Source organism: Salmo trutta, chromosome 7 (genome assembly GCF_901001165.1).
Source record: "Salmo trutta chromosome 7, fSalTru1.1, whole genome shotgun sequence".
Lineage (NCBI taxonomy): Eukaryota > Metazoa > Chordata > Actinopteri > Salmoniformes > Salmonidae > Salmo > Salmo trutta.
In genome coordinates, this window is record NC_042963.1 from 52,571,314 (window position 1) to 52,590,753 (window position 19,440).

General features: G+C 42.8%; 2 protein-coding genes across 2 annotated transcripts; both read right to left on the bottom strand.

Moving 5' to 3' along the window:
- Positions 1 to 3,492: 3,492 nt before the first annotated feature.
- On the bottom strand, positions 3,493 to 6,775 carry LOC115196632 (uncharacterized). The gene is made up of 3 exons (XM_029757478.1): positions 6,764 to 6,775; positions 5,222 to 6,438; positions 3,493 to 5,053 (listed from the first exon to the last, which is right to left on the bottom strand). The coding sequence occupies exons 1-3, from the start codon at positions 6,773 to 6,775 to the stop codon at positions 5,011 to 5,013; spliced, it is 1,272 nt and encodes a 423-aa protein (XP_029613338.1). The 3' UTR covers positions 3,493 to 5,010.
- A 210-nt stretch (positions 6,776 to 6,985) lies between these two features.
- Positions 6,986 to 19,006, bottom strand: LOC115197671 (calcium homeostasis modulator protein 6). The gene is made up of 4 exons (XM_029759418.1): positions 18,927 to 19,006; positions 18,331 to 18,769; positions 10,934 to 11,482; positions 6,986 to 7,197 (listed from the first exon to the last, which is right to left on the bottom strand). The coding sequence occupies exons 2-4, from the start codon at positions 18,766 to 18,768 to the stop codon at positions 7,060 to 7,062; spliced, it is 1,125 nt and encodes a 374-aa protein (XP_029615278.1). The 5' UTR covers position 18,769; positions 18,927 to 19,006; the 3' UTR covers positions 6,986 to 7,059.
- Positions 19,007 to 19,440: the final 434 nt, after the last annotated feature.

A 19,440-nucleotide genomic window follows, 5' to 3' on the forward strand; every position in this document is an offset into this window, starting at 1 on the left:
GCCTGAGGTACCATCACTCACAGCTACAGAGGCTTACCCAGGCCTGAGGTACCATCACTCACAGCTACAGAGGCTTACCCAGGCCTGAGGTACCATCACTCACAGCTACAGAGGCTTACCCAGGCCTGAGGTACCATCACTCACAGGTACAGAGGCTTACTCAGGCCTGAGGTACCATCACTCACAGGTACAGAGGCTTACTCAGGCCTGAGGTACCATCACTCACAGGTACAGAGGCTTACCCAGGCCTGAGGTACCATCACTCACAGGTACAGAGGCTTACCCAGGCCTGAGGTACCATCACTCACAGGTACAGAGGCTTACTCAGGCCTGAGGTACCATCACTCACAGGTACAGAGGCTTACCCAGGCCTGAGGTACCATCACTCACAGGTACAGAGGCTTACCCAGGCCTGAGGTACCATCACTCACAGGTACAGAGGCTTACTCAGGCCTGAGGTACCATCACTCACAGGTACAGAGGCTTACTCAGGCCTGAGGTACCATCACTCACAGGTACAGAGGCTTACCCAGGCCTGAGGTACCATCACTCACAGGTACAGAGGCTTACCCAGGCCTGAGGTACCATCACTCACAGGTACAGAGGTTTACCCAGGCCTGAGGTACCATCACTCACAGGTACAGAGGCTTACCCAGGCCTGAGGTACCATCACTCACAGCTACAGAGGCTTACCCAGGCCTGAGGTACCATCACTCACAGGTACAGAGGCTTACCCAGGCCTGAGGTACCATCACTCACAGGTACAGAGGCTTACCCAGGCCTGAGGTACCATCACTCACAGGTACAGAGGCTTACCCAGGCCTGAGGTACCATCACTCACAGCTACAGAGGCTTACCCAGGCCTGAGGTACCATCACTCACAGGTACAGAGGCTTACCCAGGCCTGAGGTACCATCACTCACAGGTACAGAGGCTTACTCAGGCCTGAGGTACCATCACTCACAGCTACAGAGGCTTACCCAGGCCTGAGGTACCATCACTCACAGCTACAGAGGCTTACCCAGGCCTGAGGTACCATCACTCACAGGTACAGAGGCTTACCCAGGCCTGAGGTACCATCACTCACAGGTACAGAGGCTTACTCAGGCCTGAGGTACCATCACTCACAGGTACAGAGGCTTACTCAGGCCTGAGGTACCATCACTCACAGGTACAGAGGCTTACCCAGGCCTGAGGTACCATCACTCACAGGTACAGAGGCTTACCCAGGCCTGAGGTACCATCACTCACAGGTACAGAGGTTTACCCAGGCCTGAGGTACCATCACTCACAGGTACAGAGGCTTACCCAGGCCTGAGGTACCATCACTCACAGCTACAGAGGCTTACCCAGGCCTGAGGTACCATCACTCACAGGTACAGAGGCTTACCCAGGCCTGAGGTACCATCACTCACAGGTACAGAGGCTTACCCAGGCCTGAGGTACCATCACTCACAGGTACAGAGGCTTACCCAGGCCTGAGGTACCATCACTCACAGCTACAGAGGCTTACCCAGGCCTGAGGTACCATCACTCACAGGTACAGAGGCTTACCCAGGCCTGAGGTACCATCACTCACAGGTACAGAGGCTTACTCAGGCCTGAGGTACCATCACTCACAGCTACAGAGGCTTACCCAGGCCTGAGGTACCATCACTCACAGCTACAGAGGCTTACCCAGGCCTGAGGTACCATCACTCACAGGTACAGAGGCTTACCCAGGCCTGAGGTACCATCACTCACAGGTACAGAGGCTTACCCAGGCCTGAGGTACCATCACTCACAGGTACAGAGGCTTACCCAGGCCTGAGGTACCATCACTCACAGGTACAGAGGCTTACCCAGGCCTGAGGTACCATCACTCACAGGTACAGAGGCTTACCCAGGCCTGAGGTACCATCACTCACAGCTACAGAGGCTTACCCAGGCCTGAGGTACCATCACTCACAGCTACAGAGGCTTACCCAGGCCTGAGGTACCATCACTCACAGCTACAGAGGCTTACCCAGGCCTGAGGTACCATCACTCACAGGTACAGAGGCTTACCCAGGCCTGAGGTACCATCACTCACAGCTACAGAGGCTTACCCAGGCCTGAGGTACCATCACTCACAGGTACAGAGGCTTACCCAGGCCTGAGGTACCATCACTCACAGCTACAGAGGCTTACCCAGGCCTGAGGTACCATCACTCACAGCTACAGAGGTTTACCCAGGCCTGAGGTACCATCACTCACAGGTACAGAGGTTTACCCAGGCCTGAGGTACCATCACTCACAGCTACAGAGGTTTACCCAGGCCTGAGGTACCATCACTCACAGGTACAGAGGCTTACCCAGGCCTGAGGTACCATCACTCACAGCTACAGAGGTTTACCCAGGCCTGAGGTACCATCACTCACAGGTACAGAGGCTTACCCAGGCCTGAGGTACCATCACTCACAGCTACAGAGGCTTACCCAGGCCTGAGGTACCATCACTCACAGGTACAGAGGCTTACCCAGGCCTGAGGTACCATCTCCTCTTTGATGATATCGCTCTTCCACTTTTACATTTCATAACCTACTCTGTTAAATATTTCACTGAGAATATTTGATTTTATTAAGCCATTCGTCAACCAACAGACGGTAGGAGTGAGCCTGGAGAAAGGGAATCATGTATTTTTAATCCAGAAAATTGAGCCTGTTTCACACGAACCTCCTCTTCCTTCCTTTCTTCCTGTGATTGAAACTCTGTCTTTCCCCGTTGTATTGGGCTGGTGTTATTAGGTCCATTAGTTTTCCCTCGCCCCGGGTTTGAGACCATTCCATTGGTCCTAAAGCACAAACTCCGCCCACCTAGTGCACTGAGCATCGTCAAACAAATGCGCACATTCCTTTTCCAGGTTAGTGCTTTGAGCTGATTGGTCCTTTTGCAACAGCCGTAGCGGGTTCAGAATGGTTAAGTGTCTTTGCATAGCTTTACTATCCCTGTAATGGGTCTACAGGGTTTGAATCACAAGGTTTTAATGCTCTTGGCCTTTTCACACTACTTAGCTATGCTGAACTGTACGCAGGCCTGGTTTCGCATCAATCACCATTTCTGGAACCGTGCTGGAAACGATCCCCTACCCCTTCTCCTTGGCCCTTAATGTTTTCAGATCTACAGTATGGGGTCTGGATGGGCGTGGTGGATCTTCCACCATATTGCTTTACACATTACAGATCTGCAAACATTGAAGGGATCTGGGGAGGGGGGAGAGAGGAACAAACTGACTGTGGCTGTTAGGGATACAATCGTTGTTGTCACCGGTGATAAATGATGGCTGGAATGAAATTGTAGTGGCCAGTAATATTTGGCATGTTTATGTAAAATCTATATGCTATTTTAAATACCTCACGTGTGACTCGCAATATCACTGAGCAATTAGCCCAATAAAAAGTTTATCTGACTTCATAAAGATGATTAAAATATACAAACAAGCATTAGGCAATGAGTTGACGAGACTAACAAAAATTGGTCTGAGAATGGTTTATATCAAAGGCAGATATTTAATAAAGCTTAAGTTACAAACGTTTCATGGCATTATTCCAAGCCTATAGATCCTAAGATTAACTTACAACTCAAAGCATGAACAAAGAGATGCTTACTAGGCCAGAAGCTTAGGAAATTTGAATTGATCATACAGGATCCAGGATAAGAGAGAGAACAAAGGCATTTAATTCCATTTATAACATCGGAAGGTGTGACCTTTCAACTCAAGACCAACCAATTTTGACCAATCAAACCATACCAAGTTTACAGTGTAACCTGACCACCAAGGCCCAATCTCCACAGGGTGTCACATCATTTAAATGTTTGTGTGGGGGATGAGGCCAGTGTAAATCAGACAGAATTCCTGAGAGGACCATACAACCTTTTTGCACATAGTAATTCAGAGTTCACCTTGTACAGACACAAGTAACCACACAGATCATACATGCATATAGATAACATCAGCTTTATCCTCAGTGAACACGTTTCATATAGATACCAGACATGGATAATATAGTATTATTCTGTCACATTCAATAGTCAGTCCTCTGGGAGAAATACAGGGAGAAATATGTTGGCCCCTCAGAGGGGGGGGGGGGGGGGTGACTAGTCCTTTGGCGTTTTCCGCTGTCGTCCAACTCCAGGTGTCAGAGAGCATACAAATTAGGGCCGAGCCTACACAATCCTGCAAGCCTGTCACTGATACTCAAGGACACTCATATTGAGTGAGTAGTGATTGACAGGTCTGTCAATAATTGAACCAGGATATCAGCAGGCGGTGAAACAGAAAAGACCAGTCAGTTTAGATCCCTGACCGTTCTGTTGGACGACTGCAGACTGAAGTGGACAGAACAAGTCAAGATGGATGAGAGCTGACAGAGATGCCGTCCTCCTGTATGGTGTACATTTTAGGATGCACTCAGCCTCAAGTTTCACCACTTCTTGAGTCAATTGTCAAAAACATACTAAATACATGCAATCACTGTACTGTAAGTCACTTAGGATACGTGTCTGCTAAGTGGTATACAATGACGATTGACTCAAGGAAGGGTAAAGCGTGAGGGCTGAGGATGTCCTAGAATGTGCACCGTTCAAATGGGGACTGCGGCACTGCAGCTGTTGCTACCTGCAGGCGTTGGCCCACTGGGCTGATTCTGCAGCATAATCTGCTGTGTGATGGATGGGCCTGACACTCTGCATTCAGGACCACCCAAACAGACAGACACAGGCAGGCCACTGCAATGAGAAGGTACTATGGCAGCTCAGCTCTAAAAGGTTCTCTCCAATTGCACCCTATTCCCTACAGTATTCCCTACACTGCACTACCTTTAACCATATATAGTGCACTATTTTAACCATATATGGTGCACTATTTTAACCATACATAGTGCACTATTTTAACCATATATGGTGCACTATTTTAACCATATATAGTGGACTACTTTTAACCATATATATAAAATCTAATTTTATTGGTCACATACACATGGTTAGCAGATGTTATTGCGAGTGAGCGAAATGCTTACTATAGCAAAGGGAAGAGATACTATAGTAAAGGGGAGAGATACTATAGTAAAGGAGAGAGATACTATAGTACAGGAGAGAGATACTATAGTAAAGAGCTGAGATACTATAGTAAAGGAGAGAGATACTATAGTAAAGGAGAGAGATACTATAGTACAGGAGAGAGATACTATAGTAAAGGGGAGAGATACTATAGTAAAGGGGAGAGATACTATAGTAAAGAGCTGAGATACTATAGTAAAGGAGAGAGATACTATAGTAAAGGAGAGAGATACTATAGTACAGGAGAGAGATACTATAGTACAGGAGAGAGATACTATAGTAAAGGAGAGAGATACTATAGTACAGGAGAGAGATACTATAGTACAGGGCTGAGATACTATAGTAAAGGAGAGAGATACTATAGTAAAGGAGAGAGATACTATAGTACAGGAGAGAGATACTATAGTACAGGAGAGAGATACTATAGTAAAGGAGAGAGATACTATAGTACAGGAGAGAGATACTATAGTACAGGGCTGAGATACTATAGTAAAGGAGAGAGATACTATAGTACAGGAGAGAGATACTATAGTACAGGAGAGAGATACTATAGTAAAGGAGAGAGATACTATAGTACAGGAGAGAGATACTATAGTACAGGGCTGAGATACTATAGTAAAGGAGAGAGATACTATAGTACAGGAGAGAGATACTATAGTACAGGGCTGAGATACTATAGTAAAGGAGAGAGATACTATAGTAAAGGGGAGAGATACTATAGTACAGGAGAGAGATACTATAGTAAAGGAGAGAGATACTATAGTAAAGGGGAGAGATACTATAGTACAGGAGAGAGATACTATAGTACAGGAGAGAGATACTATAGTAAAGGAGAGAGATACTATAGTAAAGGAGAGAGATACTATAGTAAAGGGGAGAGATACTATAGTACAGGAGAGAGATACTATAGTAAAGGAGAGAGATACTATAGTACAGGGCTGAGATACTATAGTAAAAGAGAGAGATACTATAGTAAAGGGAAGAGATACTATAGTACAGGAGAGAGATACTATAGTAAAGGAGAGAGATACTATAGTAAAGGAGAGAGATACTATAGTACAGGGCTGAGATACTATAGTACAGGAGAGAGATACTATAGTACAGGGCTGAGATACTATAGTAAAGGGGAGAGATACTATAGTAAAGGGGAGAGATACTATAGTAAAGGAGAGAGATACTATAGTACAGGAGAGAGATACTATAGTAAAGGGGAGAGATACTATAGTAAAGGGCTGAGATACTATAGTAAAGGAGAGAGATACTATAGTAAAGGGCTGAGATACTATAGTACAGGAGAGAGATACTATAGTACAGGAGAGAGATACTATAGTACAGGGCTGAGATACTATAGTAAAGGGGAGACTATAATAATAGAAATAAATAGTTTAGTAAAGGGAATACCTAGAGGCCTGTGGCTGCCTGCATGTGGTGGTAATTGACCGGGGAAAAACCTTAACATTTGTCCCATGAGTGATGAACAGGGTGGAGATAATTTAGAGGGTGGAGATGATTTAATCGCTATAGTGATTTACTCATGACCTCCATATCATAGAAACGTAAGTGAAGCAATGCAGTAAACACATTGTGTGTGTATGTGTGTTTGGGCTCGCCCGTATCCTACATATGTAATAATTGAACATTCCCATTCTTGCTTGGCTCCATCCTGAGCAATGACATAATACCGTACCAGAGGGTACATTGAGGAAATGGTCATTGATAATTGCAGAGAGAAGAGAATAAATCTGACTTCAACTTTCTCTTAGTATGCATGCGTGCGTGTGTGTGTGTGTGTGTGTGTGTGTGTGTGCGTGCGTGCGTGTGTGCGTGCGTGCGTGTGTGCGTGCGTGCGTGCGTGTGTGTGTGCGTGCGTGCGTGCGTGCGTGTGTGTGTGTGTGTGTGTGTCTGTGTGTTTGTGTGTGTGTGTGTGTGCATGATTGATCCCCCCCACCCCTAATTTTACAAAGTAGGTGTTGGTCGATCGCTTTATGAATTCAACTCAGTTCCTTCTTCTTCTTCTCTTTCTTCGTCTACAGCCTCACAGCATTTTTCGCAGCAGCAGTCTTTGCACACAGATACTATGACTGCCGCACAGATGACCGAGAGCAGAACCATACCAATGACCTAAAACAAGAGGAAACATCAAAACATAAAACAGAATCAGTGTATGCAATACAAAAACAACAGCTTTTTCCTCACTGTTGCTTTTAAGAGGTTTGTTTAATTGCACAGCAAAATCTAATGAAAGAACGATTCTACCTGTAAATTCAACCCGCCAAATGTTAAAACCTCTCTAGGTGAAATTGCAGAGCGCCAAATTCAAAATATAGAAATACTCATAATAAACATTCATAAAATATACAAGTGTTATACATCGGCTTAAAGATGAACTTCTTGTTAATCCAGCCGCTGTGTCAGATTTCAAAAAGGCTTTACGGCGAAAGCAAACCATGCGATTATCTGAGGACAGCGCTCAGCACACAAAACATTACAAACAGTTTGCAGCCAAGTAGATTAGTCACGAAAGTCAGAAATAGCAATAAAATGAATCACTTACCTTTGATGATCTTCATCTGATGGCACTCACAAAACTCCATGTTACACAATAAATGTTTGTTTTGTTCGATAAAGTCCCTCTTTATATCCCAAAAAAATCAGTTTTGTTCAGAAATCCACTGGCTCAAAGGTGGTCACAACAGGCAGACGAATAGATTCAAATAGTACCGGTAAAGTTCGTCGAAACATGTCAAACAATGTTTTTTATTAATCCTCAGGTTGTCTATTGTCTTTATAATCAATAATATTTCAACCTGATAACAGCGTATTGTCACGGCTCCTCCTCTGCAGTGCAGGGGCGGTTCCTCCTGCATGATTGGAGCCACCTGGGCTCAGGGTATAAAACTGCTCCACTAACCTCTCTCTCTCCCTGCTCCTCCAGGTATGATCCTGTTTTGTTTGTTCCTTTGTAGTTTTATTTAGTTTCCATTCAGTCATGTTTACACACACATATTCACGCATCCATGCACCTTACATCCACCCTACATTATGACATTTCCACACCTCATTCCTTTTTCTTTGTTTAGAGTTAATAGTTTTATTTTACAATAAAGAACCTTTTGAATTGGCCTATACCTGTTGTTGATGTCCCCTCATTTTTGCCACAGGCTATGAGCCGGCCTGTGACAAGTGGGGGCTCCTCCATAACTTTAGTCTTACTTTAGTATTTTAGTTTGTCATAGTTGGTTAAGGTTTTGTCTAGATTGTCTTTGCTTTATTATTGATACATTTGTTTATTTGTAATTTGGATTATTTGACTATTGTTTTAAAGTTAACTTGGGTTAGTTTAGTTAGCCAAATTTTTTTGTTTGAGGAGATGTTTTGGTTGGGCCAATATTGTTGGAGAGAGCATTGAGAGCCATGTGTTCTTTTGGTTCAGTTAGTTTGGTAGCTAAATTTGGTTAACAATTCACTCTGGGTTTTTCTGGGTTTTTGTTCAAGTGGGAGTCCTCTCCTGTTCAGGCTTATCAGCGAGTGTCAATAGGAGGCTCGTGGTGTTTTTGTTTTAGGTGGCAGTGAACGTGGGTAGAGCTTCCCTTTTCCCCTACATCAGCCCGGGAGCACCTCCGTGGTTATGGGGGGGCCGCCAGTTCTGGTTGTCTTTTCCACTCCGCTGGTTTTGTGTGCATAAAACCCCACCACATGTGACTGCACGAAGACCAGGGCCAGTTAAGTTAGTTGTTTTTGGAAGATAGTGGGGTGTGGCTCCTGTTCATGAACCCAGACTGACAGCAGGTGAGTTGTGGTTTTTTTTGGAGCATTTGTAATAGTTTTATTGGTTGAGGAAAATGTCTTCCATTCTGAGCAGTTTTGTTCAAGCTCCTTCAGAGGTAGCCTTAGAGTTGTGTACTAAGGAGCAGTTAATTGAAATTGCTGAACATTATCAGATTGAGATTGTTACAACTAAATTAAAGCAGGGTCTTAGGGAAATGGGTGTTTTTTTGGGTCAGTCTGCTAGTAGTGAGGGTTGAAGTTTAAAGAACCTTTTGAACCTTTTGAATTGGCCTATACCTGTTGATGTCCCCTCATTTTTGCCACAGGCAATACAAAGGAAAAAGAAAGGCGGGCGTGCTCCCGGTCGTGCGCGCAAAAAGCACTTGTTCATTCGACCGACCACTCAGAAAATGTTGTCATTATTACTCATTTTTCAGAATAAAAGCCTGAAACAATGTCTAAAGACTGTTGACATCTAGTGGAAGCCATAGGAACTGCAATCTAGGTCCCATCCATTTATATGGTGGATAGGCTTTCAATGGAAAAACACTCAATTCAAAAGAATGCCACTTCCTGGATGGATTTTCCACAGGTTTTCACCTGCCATATCAGTTTTGTTATACTCACAAACATTTTAACAGTTCTGGAAACTTTAGTGTTTTCTATCCAATACTACCATGCATATGCATATCCTAGCTTCTGGGCCTGAGTAACAGGCAGTTTACTTTGGGAACGCTTTTCATCCGGATGTCAAAATACTGCCCCTTGCCCCAGAGAGCTTAAAATAACATCAAATTGATCAGAAATACAGTGTAGACATTGTTAATGTTGTAAATGACTATTGTAGCTGGAAATGGCAGATTTTTTGGGAATATCTACATAGGTGTACAGAGGATCATTATCAGCAACCATCACTCTTGTGTTCCAATGGCACGTTGTGTTAGCTAATCCAAGTTCATCATTTTAAAAGGTTAATTGATCATTAGAAAACCCTTTTGTAATTATATTAGCACAGCTGAAAACTGTTTTCCTGATTAAAGAAGCCATAAAACTGTCCGTCTTTGGACTAGTTGAGTATGTGGAGCATCAGCATTTATAGCTTTGATTACAGGCTCAAAATGGACGGAACAAAGTACTTTCTTCTGAAACTCGTCAGTCTATTCTTGTTCTGAGAAATGAAGGCTATTCCATGTGAGAAATTGCCAAGAAACTGAAGATCTCGTACAATGCTGTGTATTACTCCCTTCACAGAACAGCGCAAACTGGCCCTAACCAGGATAGAAAGAGGAGTGGGAGGCCCCGTTGCACAACGGAGCAAGAGGACAAGTACATTAGTGTCTAGTTTGAGAAACAGATGTCTCACAAGTCCTCAACTGGCAGCTTCATTAAATAGTACCCGCAAAACACCAGTCTCAACGTCAACAGTGAAGAGGCGACTCAGGGATGCTGGCCTTCTATGCAGAGTTCCTCTGTCCAGTGTCTGTGTTCTTTTGCCCATCTTAATCTTTTATTTTATTGGCCAGTCTGAGATATGGCTTTTTCTTTGCAACTCTGCCTAGAAGGCCAGCATCCCGGAGTCACCTCTTCACTGTTGATGTTGAGACTGGTCTTTGCAATCGCGAAAAGTGTCTTTTAAACATGACGTCACAATCAGAACGATTGGGAACTATTTCACGCTGAGAAGATTTTTACATGACACCGTTCAACCCCATTCAGCAATATGGTGGGATGATGAGCTTCACATTCAAATATTTTCGGCTTCATGCGCCATCGGGATGACGTCAGCGGTATCACTATCTAATGGTTTTAATGTCTATAGAGTTTCACACATCCCCATGTGCTACATAAGCAAACAATGTATAGCTTCAAAACATGGTTAAAGCTCTAATTTTGATCTCATGTATTGTCAGTCCTTGAATCTGTCTATAAATTTCAGTGATTACATTTCCCTCAGCTGTTTACCAAACCAAGTGGTGGGGACCGGGGTGAACTCTTTATTGTTTTTTTAATCATAAGGCATGTAAGTTATATTCTTAAATCAATTGCTATATATCATTAATATTAATATAAAAGTTGTCTGGTTTCTCACCTGAGACTGAACAAGGAATTTCCGATGGTCATCCATTTGAGTGGGTACAGCCTCATCTGGCTTACACCATTTCCGAGGAGCATCTTCATTAGAAATGACAAATGTGCCATTCCAGTTTGACTTTGCACAAGCAAAGTACTGGCCATCGAAGAACAGTATGATCAACCACATCAATGGAGGGATGAGGTTTGACAAACACACAAGTGGTCTCTTAGACACTTGTTTACACGTAGGTCCTTGTACTATTATCATCACCACGAATGCTGTAACGGCAGGAAGGATAAAGAATGTAGAGGTAAACAGACTGTTCCATTTAGGATCGCAGGGACACCTATACTCCATCTCCACAATCTTCTCCAAGCCCAGAAGGATGAAGCTACAAACCACATGTGACACAAAAGCTTTCTTGACATCTTTCTTGCCATCATTCTTGTCAACTTTCTTCTGCTGCTCTATTATCATTGTTTGCAGTCCTGTGTTGCAGCAGTTTACACACAAGAATATTGTGAGTGCCACAAAGATGACCAAGAGCAGAGCCAGACCAATGACCTAAAACAAGAGGAAACAGACACATGTAAAACAGAATCAGTGTATGCAATATAAAAACTACAGATTTGTCATCAGTGCCAGCTGGGCCAGTGGGGCTTAGTGGGCCCCACCCTATCATACCTCCTTGCCCGTCGAATTAAAAAAAATATATATTTAGAATTTATTTGACCAAGACACACGCCGACAGAAAGACACATCAATCTCAGATAAATCATCAGAGCGAGCAAAACAGCGCCCCTCTGTCTCAGTATGTGTAGCCCATATTGTCTGGATAAAACGAGTATGGCATGTCAAACTATTTCTGTCCAGACAGCATCAGATACAAGGGCGCTGTTTCACTCATTCAGATGCTTTCTCTGGATGCTTTCTTCTGTGAGATAGTTTTAGCCACATGCAATTTGAAGGAAAGTTGGCAGGTGCACAGTGCACTGTTCGGATGCCAAAATTATCACATACTTTTTAAGTGATATTGTTAGACAATCAGATGGAAACATAAAGACTGGTTGTGTTCATACCACTATACCGAAACGGATTTCACACAGCTTATAACAACAGACGAAGTAAATTATTATTAAGTATGATGGGTAGAAAGGGGGAGAATGGGTGAGTTGATGAGGGGAAGCAAACAATCCATATTGTATTGGTATATTCTAATTATAAAAAATGGTATGTACCCTATATCAGTCCACCAAATCCAAGCAGTTTTATCAGTCTACTCTGAGTACACAGTGAGAGCAGGCATAATTTACAATAGCAAGAAGACCAAGACAAATGAATGCACATGCTGCATTAGTATTGCTACACAATCTGAATGAAACCAACTCAGACGGTGGGGAAGAAATGAATCATGATGGCATCTCTTGATGATTATTCTTCTGATTCTGAGCCTCAGCCTGAACCTACACCTCCGAGGCCTAAGGGCAAAAAAAGCCCGCAATTCGGAAAGTTCCTGCATGTGCAGGAAACCCTCTTTATACCGCTATTGGTCCGTTTTTAAGCTATGATTCTGGTACATAAGCGGGAGGCAGGGGTGCTGTAATACAGTAGGTCGCGGCAATGCATCATAACATGGGATGCTAGTTTGCTAGCTAGCACACAGTGTTGCCGCAGCCTCCCACCTTCTGTGCTAGCAGGAGGCAGGGGACGACCGGTAGACCAGTTTGTTTTTAGTCCCATTGTAGGGCTCTCTCAGTGATGTTGTGCTAATAATCTGCCCATACAAAAACTATACTTAGTAAATCCGAACTGGTTCTCTAGCAGATTAATAAGAATGGCTCAAGCTGTTAAAAAAAATGCCTTTTTCCCTTCGTTCAGATTACAACCTCTCACTTTCGGTTTTTTGAAAATGAAATAATTTCCAAAATATCGCTATTTTTAAAACGAGCCATAGAAAGTTGGTTGCTATCAGTTTAATATCTTATATTAATATTACTTTAATATATTTTATATCAGTTTAATATCTTATATATTATATATATATTAAAGCAATATTAATATTTTATATCAGTTTAACCCACCAGAAAAGACAGAACAAAAATTACAACAAATATTATGGTTAAACTAAAATATGCTAATTGATAAAAAAATGCAATATTTTAGGAAAATTAAGTTAAACTGTATAATCTTTGTAAATTATATCATAAATAGGACTGTTGGAGTTATGTCACACATGCAGTTAACAAAAATATATGGAAATGTCTGCTGTATCCAAAATTTAAAAACAACTGACTGCAGAATTACCGCAAAAATGAAGGAGGCAGGTGGAAGGGAGAGAAGGTAAAGAAGGCCATACAGGTTGCAAAATGGTTGGGAGGAGATTTTTGATGTACCGATTCCATGGAACATGGTTTATGAACTGATACACTAAACGCCGCCAGATTCAAAACTTAAGAGTTTTTCCATTTGAATTATTATTCAAAATTCTTGCAACCAATAGAATGTCATATATTGTATATGGGGGATACAACCATCCCAGCTCTGCAGATTTTGCTGCGATGAGACGGAATCATTAGATCACTTGTTTTGGTACTGCGCATATGTAGCTTGTTTTTGGTTGCAGGTTCAGTAATGTCTGAAAATGGTTCCTTTTACTTGGAGCTCTCTGCTGGGTGATTTAAAAAGTCATAGTCAATCAATCAATAATATAATAATACTCTTAGCAAAAATGTTTTTTTTTAATTTCATTTACAATCTGTAGAAACTATGAGAATAGAAAGGTTCAGAACTTTTGTGAAACATCACAGTGAAAAAATATATGGCAGATAGAAATCAAAAACTCGATGGTCTTCAGAGAAGAATGGGAGGGGTTGAGGGTATTAGCACAACATCACTGAGAGAGCCCTATATCTCAAGCAAAAAACAACATCAGAAATGCCCTCAGCTTTTGTTGTGACATGGACAAGCTCCAGCCGATGACCTTGTGTGAAGACCAGTCGCGGTCTGTGCCATTTAAGATTTTTTTCATGAGCATGGACTTATTTCTATTACAGCATATTGAATGACTGTCACTCATATTACATTCACCCAGCTCAATGTAACATCGATAGGTTTGGCTACTACACCATATTCCAAATTTCCCTATACCCATCATGAGGTTGCTACAACCTAGCTTAAGAATGAAAGTTTACAACATAGGTGCAGAGGTGGAGAGAAATTGGAGTAATCAAGTTGACAGACAGTGACACATTCAATACCGCCTTGCACACTCTGGCCTGCATCTAGCTGATCTAGGTTGTAATCATTAGTCCAACAGTTGCAAATGAGAGTTTCTACTGGACAAATTCAGGTGTTTATCCCCATTTCGTTCCGTTTGCTTCCGTTAAAGATTTTTTTTCAACAGAATCGGTGGAAGGAATACACCCTTGATCACACGTGAACACAGTTCACTTTCGTAGCAGCCACGTTGTATTCCTTCTCGCATCTACGCGCCCTGCTCTTCCCACCTTTTCCCTTCACTTGTGGACTTCAGTGCACATTTTCGGACTACTAAACAACGTTTTGATTTAGAACCACAGAGAAGTACCGCAAGTCGCAAAGAAAACAGGCGCTGCCTCCACGAATCCAGCGCCATTTCCACTTCAACATTTCAACATCATCTAATCATATAGTCTAATACAGTGACATCTAAAAGGTACTAACAACTATTTCGTCCAATAAGCTAAATATGATGTGGCTGCCCACGGGTCTGATTTCTGAGTGTGCATGTACCTACCCTACTTGTAGAGAAAAGCCAATGTCATCCTCCTCCTTCATGTTGCCTAAACGATGTATGATTCTGTCATACAGTACACACTTCATTTTTTTGTCATCCTAGGCTACCTGGCTAAAAAGCTTGCTAGCTAGCAAACTTCCTTTCATGGATAACAATGCACCAGGCCAGCTAGTTAACATTAGCCTACTACATCCTCTCAGGCCAGGGTCACAACATATGAATTTATGGTTGAATCAGAATCACCATTATTATCATTGGCCAGTACGGAGAATTAAGAAAAACCACAAGTCCAAATCTCCATCCATGGCTAATTTATGAAAGGGTCGACTTTAGCCACCGGAGAACAACAACACAACCAGATGCAACAATTCAATGACTTTTGGCTTCTGATGTGATTGGTGTGAAACCAAATCCAAACTGGCTTCGCTTGACACATCCTTTGGGTGTGCCAGGACCATTCACAGCTGAGCTCACTCAGTTTAGCTCAATGCTGATTGGCTATTATTTTATAAAAAAAATTATCAAGCTAGGCCAAATGCTTGCTGGCTTCCCTTGCATTCAATGCTATGGGCGGCAACAAAGTCATATTCTTTTGGACCAGACAGCATCAGATAGATGGGCTGCATATACTCAAATCAAATCAAAGTTTATTTGTCACGTGCGCCGAATACAACAGGTCTAGACCTTACAGTGAAATGCTTACTTAAAAAGGGATATGTGTGTGTGTGTGTGGGTGGGTAAGTAAAGAAATAAAACAACAGTAAAAAGACATTTGAAAATAAGAGTAGCAAGGCTATATACAGGCAACGGTTAGTCAGGCTGATTGAGGTAGTATGTACATGTAGATATGGTTAATGTGACTATGCATATATGATGAACAGAGAGTAGCAGTAGTGTAAAAGAGGGGTTGGTGGGTGGCGGGACACAATGCAGATAGCCCGGTTAGCCAATGTGCGGGAGCACTGGTTGGTCGGGCCAATTGAGGTAGTATGTACATGTAGATATGGTTAATGTGACTATGCATATATGATGAACAGAGAGTAGCAGCAGCGTAAAAGAGGGGTTGGGGGGGGGGGGCACACAGTGCAAATAGTCCTGGTAGCCATTTGGTTACCTGTTCAGGAGTCTTATGGCTTGGGGGTAAAAACTGTTGAGACAGAGGGGTGCTGTTTTGTTTGCTCTGATACCTCCTCCAGTGAGATACATTCAGCCTCTTGAGAATTGAAGGACATTAATGAAACACAGAGAGACGAAATATACATTATTTTAAATGTTTTTTTGCTTTTTTCTTGGTAAATATTTTGGGAAAGCATGGCTTCCCATGAATACTGGCCGTAGTATTCTTTTTTTGATGTAGAGCTGGGCAATACGGACAAATACCTATCCGCCAGGCTCTGGAGAGGAAACCCGGGCCAGCTACATGCCCTCCTTAGCGCATCTATGTCCCCTCGGCGGTAAGGGATTGGCTGTTAACCTGTGCTCACACATCCCTCACCACTGGACACCCAGATATCACCCGCGCCATTCACTCCATCTCTGAGAAATACTGGTGGCCCACCTTGGCTCAGGATGTGGCCCACTATGTCAACTTATGTTCAGCCCAAACTAAATCTCCCCGGCACACTCCAGCAGGGAAACTTTTTCCCCTTCCCGTGCCTCAGCAGCCATGGTCATATCTGTCCATTGATTTTGCCACTGATCTCCCCTCCTCTGACGGCTTCACCACCAGTCTGGTGTTTGTGGACAGATTCTCTAAATCATGCCGATTTATTCCTCTCTCTGGTCTCCCTATCGCTCTCCAGGTCACTGAGGCACTGTTCCAGCAGGTCTTCTGGCACTATGGCCTTCCGGAGGACAGTGGCAGGCTTGATTACCAACAACAACGAGACAGCCTAAAGGGAGGAGGTGAGGGCCCTCGGAGTGTGGTGCCAGGAAAATAACCTCACACTCAATGTCAACAAAACAAAGGAGATGATCGTGGACTTCAGGAAACAGCAGAGGGAGCAGCCCCCCCATCCACATCGACAGGACAGTAGTGGAGAAGGTGGAAAGTTTTAAGTTCCTGGGCGTACACATCACAGACAAACTGAAATGGTCCACCCACACTGACAGCGTGGTGAAGAAGGTGCAGAAGCACCTCTTCAACCTCAGGAGGCTGAAGAAATTCGGCTTGTCACCAAACACACTCACAAACTTTTACAGATGCACAATCGAGAGCATCCTGTCGGGCTGTATCACCGCTTGATACGGCAGCTGCTCCACCCATAACCGGAAGGCTCTCCAGAGGGTAGTGAGGTCTGCACAACGCATCACCGGGTGCAAACTACCTCCCCTCCAGGACACCTACACCACCCGATGTCACAGGAAGGCCAAAAAGATCATCAAGGACAGCAACCACCCGAGCCACTGCCTGTTCACCCTGCTGTCATCCAGAAGGCGAGGTCAGTACAGGTGCATCAAAGCTGGGACTGAGAGACTGAAAAACAGCTTCTATCTCAAGACCATCAGACTGTTAAACAGCCATCACTAACATTGAGTGGCTGCAGCCAACATACTGACTCAACTCCAGCCACTTTAATAATGGAAAAATTGATCAACTTATCACTAGCCACTTTAAACAATGCCACTTCATATAATGTTTTCATACCCTACATTGCTCATCTCATATGTATATACTGTACTCTATACCATCTATTACATCTTGCCATCCTGATGTAATGTATCACTAGCCACTTTAAACAATGCCACTTTATATAATGTTTTCATATCCTACATTACTCATCTCATATGTATATACTGTACTCTATACCATCTACTGCATCTTGCCTATGCCATTTGGCCATCACTCATTCATATATTTATATGTACATATTCGTATTCGTTCCTTTACACTTGTGTGTATAAGGTAGTTGTTGTGGAATTGTTAGGTTAGATATTACTTGTTAGATATTACTGCATGGTTAGAACTAGAAGCACAAGCATTTCGCTACACTCGCATTTAACATCTGCTAACCATGTGTATGTGACAAAAAACATTTCATTTGATTTGATTTATAATATATTTCACTTGGTCTGTCTTGAATAAGTTCCTCCATTTCTTTTTGTTTTTCCTCTAACTTATTCTGTGCCTCTTTTTATTGCTATCTATCTTTACAGTTAGTCCTTTAATTTCCTTTGTTAATATGGACTCTTTTGACCTGAATTGCTTTTGTTTTAGAAATGAGTACTGAATTGCATGGCCTCTAAAGGCACATTTAAATGTGTCCCATACTATACATTTTTTTGACTTTTTTCTTAATGATATAAAGGCATTGATTCTTGAAGAATATAACTTATAAATGCCTCATGAGCTTAGTTCAACTGTCGTACCCCATCAGAACCCACAACATAAGCTTATTATACTCCATTGTTTGTAAACAATGTAATCGTAAGAAAACCCCGTATAGCTTCATAACATGGTTAAAACTATAATTTTCATGGATGGTCAGTCCTTGAATCCAATCTCTGGTAGTGGGGAACGGGGTGACCACTTGGTTGTTTTTTGAATGCCGGATTGAAATAAGCTCACAAGGCATTTAAGTTATATTCTTCAAAAAGCTACATATCATTTATGTAAAAGATTGATCTGGTTTCTCACCTGAGACTGAACAAGGAATTTCCGATGGTCATCCATTTCAACTACAGTCTCTGCTGGCTCACACCATTTCCGAGGAGCATCTTCCTTAGAAATGACAAATGTGCCATTCCAGTTTGACTTTGCACAAGCAAAGTACTGGCCATCGAAGAACAGTATGACCAACCACACCAATGGAGGGATGAGGCTTGACAAATACACAAGTACCCCCTTACACATGTTGTTACACCTAGGTCCTTGTACTTTCAGCATCACCATGAATGCTATAACGGCAGGAAGGATAAAGAATGTAGACGTAAACAGACTGTTCCATTTAGGATCGCAGGGACACCTATACTCCATCTCCACAATCTTCTCCAAGCCCAGAAGGATGAAGATACAACCCACATTTGACACAACATGTTTCTTCAGGAGTTTGAACCATGGTTTTGGTAATTCCATCCTAAATGCAACATAAACATATACATTTTTGGTTGAAAAATCTTATAGAAGGTGCACATTTGTGAGAATGTGTTCAGCAAATAATTTTGTGTTTAAAGGATTGCTCTGTGAGCAGAGCCTTTTCAGGCTACATCAAAATAAAAATGCCCTGGACTCACCTGTCTGTTTCAGAATGAAGCAAAATGACAATGACAATTTCCCTTTACAGTAGCTCCTGTATATGCCAAAAGAAGACAACCCATGAGACGTCTCTTATGTCACTCCGCACAGAACTATAGGAAATAGCTTGTGGTTAGTATCTGAGACCCAAGAAGCTGCATGATTGGAGAGATGCACAGAGGATCTGTTACCAATTGCATCAAACCAGTTAAAACTGGTCTATAGTGCCACACTGCTAGAAAAAAAGGGTTCCAAAGGGTTATTTGTCTGTCCCCGTAGGAGAGCCCTTTTTGGTTCTATGTACAACCCTTTTGGTTGCAGGTAGAACACTTTTTGGTTCTATGTAGAGCCCTTTGTGGAAAGGGTTATACATGGAACCCAAAAGGGTTTTACTTGGAACCCAAAAGGGTTTTACTTGGAACCCAAAAGGGTTTTACTTGGAACCCAAAAGGGTTTTACTTGGAACCCAAAAGGGTTATATAAAGGGTTCTCCTATGAGAATAGCCGGAGAAC